This window comes from Lepisosteus platostomus, chromosome 21 (genome assembly GCF_059453375.1).
Source record: "Lepisosteus platostomus isolate fLepPlt1 chromosome 21, fLepPlt1.hap1, whole genome shotgun sequence".
Classification (NCBI taxonomy): Eukaryota; Metazoa; Chordata; class Actinopteri; order Semionotiformes; family Lepisosteidae; genus Lepisosteus; species Lepisosteus platostomus.
Window position 1 is genome coordinate 17652385 of NC_142631.1, and position 7987 is coordinate 17660371.

The window sequence follows — 7987 nt, forward strand, 5'->3', positions numbered from 1 at the left end:
GCACGCCCAGACAAACCTGCGAGCGGGGCCGGTGTTGAGATGGACCTCCGGTCTGAAGGCGGCGCTGCTCGGCTCAGTGAGAGCCGGGAAACAGTGTTTCTTCCAGTATCGCTGTGCATGAAGCGGGTCTAGTTCCTAGCCCAGCACCAAAGGAGGGGGGGGAGTTTGTGCGCTTAAAATGGCTGTCAGCCATAGCTAATCCGTGATTACACGGAGGAAGAGTGGCGGAGCTCGTAAAAAAACCGACACCTGCCGCTGACGGCACTGTAAAAACGGGCAGCTGATCGAAGCGCTTGGCTGCACCGGAGACTTAAAATATCCGTTCATGCAGTTCGTGGTAAAGCCTGAGAACAAGAACTATAACATTGGTGGTGGGGGGGAGAAAAAAGAGATGTGGAAACGGCGTGAACTCCTCCTCGGAGCTGTGGCCGGGATGCGGCCGGTGCTGGCGGCGTGCCTGTGGCTGGGGTGCCTGGGGTGCCTGTCGGCGCCGGGCCGGGCCTGCGGGGGCGCACACGGCCCTGCTGGGGCCGGGGACCTGCTGCTGTGCCGGGCCTGCGGGCACGAAGTGGCGCTCGGCTCCGACCTCAAGTTCGTCGCCAGCGGGCTGGCCCTGGCGCAGCGCAACGGCACGGCCGTGGGAGGCCGGAGGGTGCCGGTCCAGCTCTTCCAGAACCCGCACGGCTCCCGGTTCCGGGTCGTCACGCTGCGCAGGGCGGCGGTGCGGCGGCACTGGCCGGCGGACGGGCATTTCTCCTGGTTCCCGGGGTACTCCTGGACAGTAGCGACGTGCCCGCGATGCCACACGCACCTAGGTATTCTTGTCTGAACGAGGCGTGAGGGAGGCAGTGGGCGTTATCCACTCCTCTCACCTGCGTGTGCAGGACTTCTGGGGCTAATTCATGGGGCATTAGGATCTGCACAGACCCATGCTGGCCCTACCAACACCTCTTCCAGCAGCAGCCTTAGCTTTCCCAGGAGGTGTCCTGTCCAGGTACTGACCAGGCTCACACCGCTGGGCTTCAGCGGGCTGCCAAGCTGGGAACTGCGGGGCGACATGGCTGCTGGCCTTGTATGTAACCAGACCTTATTCTGATTTCAGGTTGGGGCTTCCAGCCCAGTGACTGGCCAGACCGGGTGTCGGACAGGGAGTTTGAAGACTCAGAGCAGACGTTTGTCGGGCTGATCGTCGACAAGCTGCTGCAGGAAAACTTTGCCGCCTCTCTTCTGCTGACGCCAAAAACATTTCAGAGCTAAACCCCCCAGCTTCCTTACAACTAACTGCCTCTCTGTGCCTGAAGCCTACTGGACTTTCTGGTTCAGCGTTTCAACTCCGTGTAAAAGAACGTCTCCACCTTTAAGACTTAAAACTGGTGTCTATGTGAATTCCAATCCTTTGTGCTCAAGTCAGTGTCGCCTCCACTCAAGTTTTCAATTTCATACGGTGAAAAATAAAAAAACGTGTAGCTATGATAAATGCAATTTGCTTTTCACTGTTATTAGCACAGCTTGAGACTTGCGATGCTTGTTTATCCTGCATCCTGTTTCACCAGGATGCCGATGTTCACCATCATATACTAGACAAGTCTACAGCAGTATGCTTGTCAAGGATTTATGTTGGATTTTAAAATCTCAAAGATGCTCAACAGGTCCAGTTACAGAGTAGCAAGTTTTATTGTGCCATTCATGGACTGGAACAAGTGAAGGTTTATTCCGCGCTGAAAAAATGTTCCAGCTATGGAGCCTTCATTGGGTGTCTAGACCACAGCCACAACGTAGTCTCTTTTCAGCACGGAATAAACCTTTACATGTTCCATTTACAGCCTACATATGCACACACAGCTCCCTACTTGAACTACATTCATGAATTGGACATACCTTCCCATGGCTGACCTAAAACATCTACAGCCAGGCATGATCCTAAAGAAGTGCTCCACTGCCCGTTTGGGCTCAAATTTCCCACTTGAAAGTCTAGAGCCCTAACACCCCTTCTCTCTTCCATGTAACTCCTACCCTGCCCCACTCAATGCAAACAACTTAAAATTACCTCTAAGTTTAAGTTATTGCACTCTGTTATCATCTCCTAGGCCAGAAAGAAAACCTGGTGCTGTTGGTTTCTCAAACATACTGGTTGAGTCTGGATACCGCAAGAAGTTCTCAAATTTTTCCCCATTACCTTGGAGGGCAAGTCCGATTTTCACTCTTGCCCAGAGCCAACTTAAACCCGTAGTTAATAGACAGCCACAAACACGTACGTGTACACATTTAGTTTTATTGTAACAAAGCAACTTGTACACTTTAACGTTTAAAATTGAGCAGTTTTCTTTCCAGTGGAAAAAAAAAAGAAATGATTAGAGATGTAGATTCCATGTAAGATTCTACAGTTTTTTTTAAATATTTCTTGAAGTAGCAGGGTTCAAAATTACAAGAGAAGAGTAGTTTTTTTTTCTTTTTCTTTATTTAAAAATGTCATTTCAAACCTTATGGATGTCTGTAAAACATTACAATGCGATCAATCAACATAACCTCTAAAGTCAGTGATGTTGTGTCAAAATGCCCACCTGCGCCCACCCATTCCAACCGCCTATGATAACCCCACCCTAACCTAATATTGACCCCGAAAACATTATATTATTACAAGAGGAAACGGGAACGAGCTGGTACTTCCTAACTGTCCATATGATCACATGGGAAAACCGTGTCATCTCTGGGGGCTAAGCAGTATTGAGAAAAATTAAAAAAGGAGGGAAGATAGAAATCTGTTCTCACTGCACAATGGCTTTTAAACTCACAGCCCTCAAAAGGAAAATATATATAAATTGCTACTTTATGTCCTTTTAAACTATAAGGTGGTGTGCAGATTACATGTTTTTCTGATGGTGTGGAAGTCGAAAATTAAACAAGGGACTTCAAGAGATTGCCACTAGTTTTCCAATGCAAGTCTTTCCTGGTAATAAACCTGTATTAAGGGATGACATGGACAGAAGAGAGACTTCAGGAGAACAAGGAGACGGAGCACAAAAAAATTTAAAAAAAGCATCTTGCTCCCAGGGATCTGAGGATAAATGAACGGGAAAATGGGGAGGGATGGAGGTGGAATCTGTCCTGTTCGGATTTAGTCATCTTCCCCGTCGTCATCCTGGAAATAAGCAGACCAGAGACGTATGAGTCTCGAGAGCCGCCCGGGTTCTGTACTCATCGGAAAAATTATCTGTAAATGACCCAATGCCACAAACAAACTATGGTCATCTGCCCCCACGCCAGTGAAGAACATTAAGTAGATCACATTGTTCTCAAAAAGGTTTATCCAACTACACAGCATTATAGATTGAACTGGTGAAAAAACATCCAGAATCGACATGATGAACAGCACATTCATATTAGTATCAGACTCCTATCTAAATATACAGCATTGGTCTGCACCTTGGACCAATCACAGGCTTTGCCCGTTATCAACAGCAAGCTCGTTACCTCTCCTTCTTCCCCATCATCATCTTCTTCATCCTCCTCTCCGTCGTCCTCATCTCCTTCTTCATCAATGTCCTCCAAGCCTTCCTCCTCCTCGTCGTCGTCCTCGTCATCTTCACCCTCTCCCTCCTCATCATCCATATCGGGGACCTTCAGAAGAGAAAAAAGTCACTTTACTCAAGTCTCAAGATTAAAAAAAAAAAAATTAAACCTAGAAGAAACCTCCTAGCTCCGGCGCTTGGGATCCAAGAAACAGCTGGACGAGATTCCCACACCGATACACCACTAGCAACCTGGCTACAGAAGGAATGTCTCATTTAGCCCTTCATGAGCCAACTGATTGACTTGAGAATGTGCGATGTGCAGTACCCCTCAAGAACAGCAATCCGATGACAGAAAAAATGAAAATACTCTGCACCACACATTATACACGCTACAACATGTACACTAAGGGCAACAATCCTCAAAGTAAACCAAATCCATAAAACAAGTACAATTGTTAAATTCTGATATTACAGGTGAATCTGACTGCCACCAGCGTTCCTTGTATCTTACCAAGTAGTACTGCAAGGGATTTGGCCAGATGTCGTCCTTGATGACCTCTCCAAGCTCGTCCGCTCCAGCATCAGAGTGGTCAGTGAACCAGGTGAAAAAGCTCTCTGGCTCTTCATGCTGCCTCTTCCTTCCGGCTTTGTTCTGCGTCTGGCTGGAGCGCTTTGTCAGATCCTGAAACGGCAAAGTAAGGCTCCACGATCAGCTCTCAGTAATGGGTCATTTTACAGTGACAACAACGAACAGGTAATTATAATCCTTAAGAGGTATAAGCTGACTTCCAAGTGTCTGCTACAAGTCAGAAAGCACATTTTCTACTCTAGCATCTCATACAATACCCAATAATGGTTTTAAGTCTTAAGACTCAGGTCTATGAAAAACTACTGTAACTGTACAGAGAAAAATCACAAGGTACAGCTTTTCCATGGTCTCAATTGTCTTTTTCAAAAGAAGTGGGTTGAATCCAGCCTCACCTCAGCACATATGGGTTGTGTGTAGTGTTAAGATCACCCTGCCACCACTATAACATTATAGTAAATATTCAATGCATGAGCTATGCAAAGCACCTGCTATGTATGCAAATCAAGGCACACCACTGCAGCACTTCCTCGATCCCTGTCAGGGGTGCACAAGTGCAGGCCACAGCCTGGGAAGAGACATCAGGCTGAGCTGTCTGTTTTTTTTAGGTTATTTTCACTACATGGCCCCAGTTACGAAGTCCTGACCAGCTTCACGAAAGGCCCACAGAGAACATCACTGGAGAGGTGTTCAAACCAGGAGAGACTGGGGAACGTGTGGATGCAGAATCAGGACAGCATACCTTCCCCGCTTTCCATTTGATCTCTGTCGACTTTGAGGATGGGTCTCCACTCTCATTCAGGTGAAACTCTTTGGAAAGGATTTTGTTTTCGAAATAGGGATTTTCATCAAAGTACTGAAAGAGAAAAGGCACAGTCAGTCAAAAGGCAACAGGCACCTACCTCTACCCGCAGAACCGAACTCAGTTACAAAAGGCGCTTCCTTACAAAATCTATTCTGTATCCTGATTTTATGTCTTCAAATTCTGTCACTTCGACTCTGGTCAGGTAGTGAAGTGCCTCCTCATCCTCTTCCCCAAGAAGAGCAGAAACTGTTCGGAGAAGAGAAGTTTCAAGTCAGAACAGCACCCCTCTCAAAAACCACTCCCTTACACCCTTCACAATCACAAACCGCACCTCATGCAGACAATGTCTCTGCATTTCTGGGGGGTATCCCTTAAACGTGTAAATGACTTGTAGGTTGTGCAGATCTAAAATCTTTGCACTGCTCTACCCCGTTCTGCAACATTGAGCAGACGTTATACACGTCCTTTCATAGCTCTTAAACCGCTGAAGACAAATCACCTTAAAAAGAAAGCACCTGGATACTAATAAGTGAATTCACAATATTCTGCTCAAAGACATGCAATTCTAAACAAATATAAAGTACTTTTATGCAGAGATTTCTGGGAATACGAGTTGTCATGTTGTCAAAATCGATTATCCTGCCTTCTTTGAAAAAAACGAGGGACGTGATTGTCTGATTAGTCAGCTCCCAGCCAGATGGACCAAAGGACCACCTTTCATTTTTGTAACCTTTCCTGTGTTCTCATGAGGTGCCCTATGTTAACATTCCCCTATAAGATTGCGCACAAGACGAGCGAATAAAGTAAGACACCACTGTGCTTGAAGAGGCAGAACCAACCTTGTGGATGATTGACGAACGTTGTGACCCAGAAGTTGGGGATTTTGGCGATCAGTTCTGACCTCTTCTGGAAGAATGGCTGGCGTAGTTTGTTGTATTTCTGTTCTACTTTTAAAATTTCCTCGCTGGCCTGTTCATTCAATCTGCAAAGGGGGAAAAAAAACATGTTTCTGAGCAAACATTCCCTTACGATACCACAAAGATAAATCCAACAAAGAATATTGCTTTAAGATAAATTAGATTTTAGGAAAGCTTCTCACCTGTCAATTTCATTCTGTACTTCATCAATATGTTCGATTGCTTCCTGTTGCTCTTTTTCTAGAAGAAATAAATGGTAATTCTTTAGGCAGAGTTTGCAGTCCGGATCAGAAACAAGCACGCTACGTGTTGCACCTGATTTCTAAACGGGTTTGAAGTGAAACTGCCCACCACGTGGAGCTGAGGTACATTAAATCGTCGTCTTCGATTTCAGCTCTAACTCCGAGAGGAACTTTGCAGAACCAAAACAACCGCTGGACACTCGCGGATCACCCAGGCTGCAGAATCCGAAATCGCACCGAGGTCGCCGAAAACGCTAAAAACCGTACGTCTGCAGCAGGCATTGACTGAACGCACCGAAGTATCTATCTGCAAGCGCAATTCTCGCCCTCTTACAACAATTTTATGATTTGAAACGGAAAGGCCTGTGAAATAGTCCCATTCCACAATTCAATAGAAGACGGCGTTTTAAGAAGAGTTTTAAAAACAGGCATGCATCCTGTTCCATCATCAATCGAGTTCACGCTTCTTGACAGAACACTCCGCACCTGGAAGACGAAATACGCTTCTCAACTTCCGCAGCAGCACACCATTCGCCACCGTAAAAACAAAAACCGTGTGAAAACCTTTTAAAGCAAGTTATGCTTTGCTAATTTGTTTTTTAAAAGAAACGCAAATGCTCAGGTGGGTGATAAACGGGAGAACAAATTCACACACGCTCCTCGCTGACCGTTTCCCCGGACCTCCTAGCGAAACGAAGTGGGGGGGGGGGGGTCGGTTTACAAAACAATTAAACCGCGCAGAAGTTTGCAAAATGCAAGCGCTATCGTCCCGCTGCGGTGCTTTTCTGGCGGTTCGGCCGGCATTTCGACGATATGTCGATGTATCCCGGAGCGGAGACGCCGTTTCCTGCTGCAGCCGCGTGGTTTGAATGAGCGAGGCCTCACGCTGGGTCGGCGCCTCCCTCCCTCTCCTGCAGGGCCGCCCGGGCTCCGGCCCGCCGCCCCGCCGCCAGCCCGCGGCAGCCCCGGGCCCGCCCGGCCCGGCACAGCCCCCTCCCCGCCCGGGCTCGCCCGCACCGGGGCCCCTCGGCCCGGCCTCGCAGCTCCGGGGCTTCCGGCGCATCATGGCGAAGCGGCACAACAACAATGAGCGGCGCTAGGCCTCGGAGCGGCTCATCCAACCCGCAGCCGCGCAGGAAGAGCCCCCCGCTCCGCCGAGCGGGCTGGCCGGCGGGCCGCCGTGCCGGCGAAACCCCCTTCCGAAATACCGGAGGGGGGGTCCGGCCCCGGCCCGGCGGCTGGCGAGCCCGCTGCCCGCGCCGGGCATGCCGCCGGTGCACAATGAAGCCTGTGCAGGAGAAACATGGCCTCCCCCGCCGGTCCGCTTCCCACTCGCCTCCTCCCGCCCAGCGCGGCGGCGGCGGCCGGCCTCGTCCCCGCACCTCGCCCCGGGGCCGGCCCGCCGCAGGAAACCGAGCCGCCCGCCCGCTGCCCGCGCACCCCCGGGGAGACACGGACACACAAACAAGTGAAAAATGGCGGTGCAGCGGAGGCCGCCATTCCTTACCGGAGGTCTCGTCCGCTCCGTCATGGTTTGAGTTCAGCTCCTTTTTACTCACTTTCGCCGCCGAAGCCGACATGTTTTCGCAGGCTTGGGAACGAGATAGCTTCTTAAAAGATGGACTCGGTTCGGTTTGGTTTCGTTAGCTTGGCGTCTCTCCCACCCCGAGGAAGAGAAAACTAGTTTCTGCCCGGGCTGGAAATCTGCGAAATAACAGCGTGTGTCGCCGCTCCTCCACAATGTACCCAGCGCGAGGGGCTCAGCACACACTCTCCTCCGCCGCCACAAGCGCTCGAGCTCACTCACGCGCTCCCCCTGCCCTGACGCACGCGCCCCGCCGAATGGAAATCGCCGGAGGAGCCCCGCCCCCGCGAGGGTGGGGGCCGGGGGAGGGGGGCGCCCGAGCGCTGCGCGGGATTGGCCG

The 7987-nt window shown here is 50.0% G+C and overlaps 2 protein-coding genes across 2 annotated transcripts; one reads left to right on the forward strand and one right to left on the reverse strand.

Annotated features, from left to right (window-relative positions):
• The first annotated feature begins 82 nt into the window (after nucleotides 1–82).
• LOC148644146 (uncharacterized) lies at nucleotides 83–1482 on the forward strand. Its single transcript, XM_088615391.1, has 2 exons — nucleotides 83–815; nucleotides 1103–1482. The coding sequence occupies exons 1-2, from the start codon at nucleotides 326–328 to the stop codon at nucleotides 1255–1257; spliced, it is 645 nt and encodes a 214-aa protein (XP_088471517.1). The 5' UTR covers nucleotides 83–325; the 3' UTR covers nucleotides 1258–1482.
• Nucleotides 1483–2252: 770 nt separating this feature from the next.
• LOC148644147 (protein SET-like) lies at nucleotides 2253–7889 on the reverse strand. The gene is made up of 8 exons (XM_088615388.1): nucleotides 7570–7889; nucleotides 6003–6060; nucleotides 5743–5885; nucleotides 5046–5149; nucleotides 4841–4954; nucleotides 4024–4194; nucleotides 3472–3618; nucleotides 2253–3139 (listed from the first exon to the last, which is right to left on the reverse strand). Exons 1-8 carry the CDS (start codon nucleotides 7640–7642, stop codon nucleotides 3116–3118), a joined length of 834 nt encoding a protein of 277 aa, XP_088471514.1. The 5' UTR covers nucleotides 7643–7889; the 3' UTR covers nucleotides 2253–3115.
• Nucleotides 7890–7987: the final 98 nt, after the last annotated feature.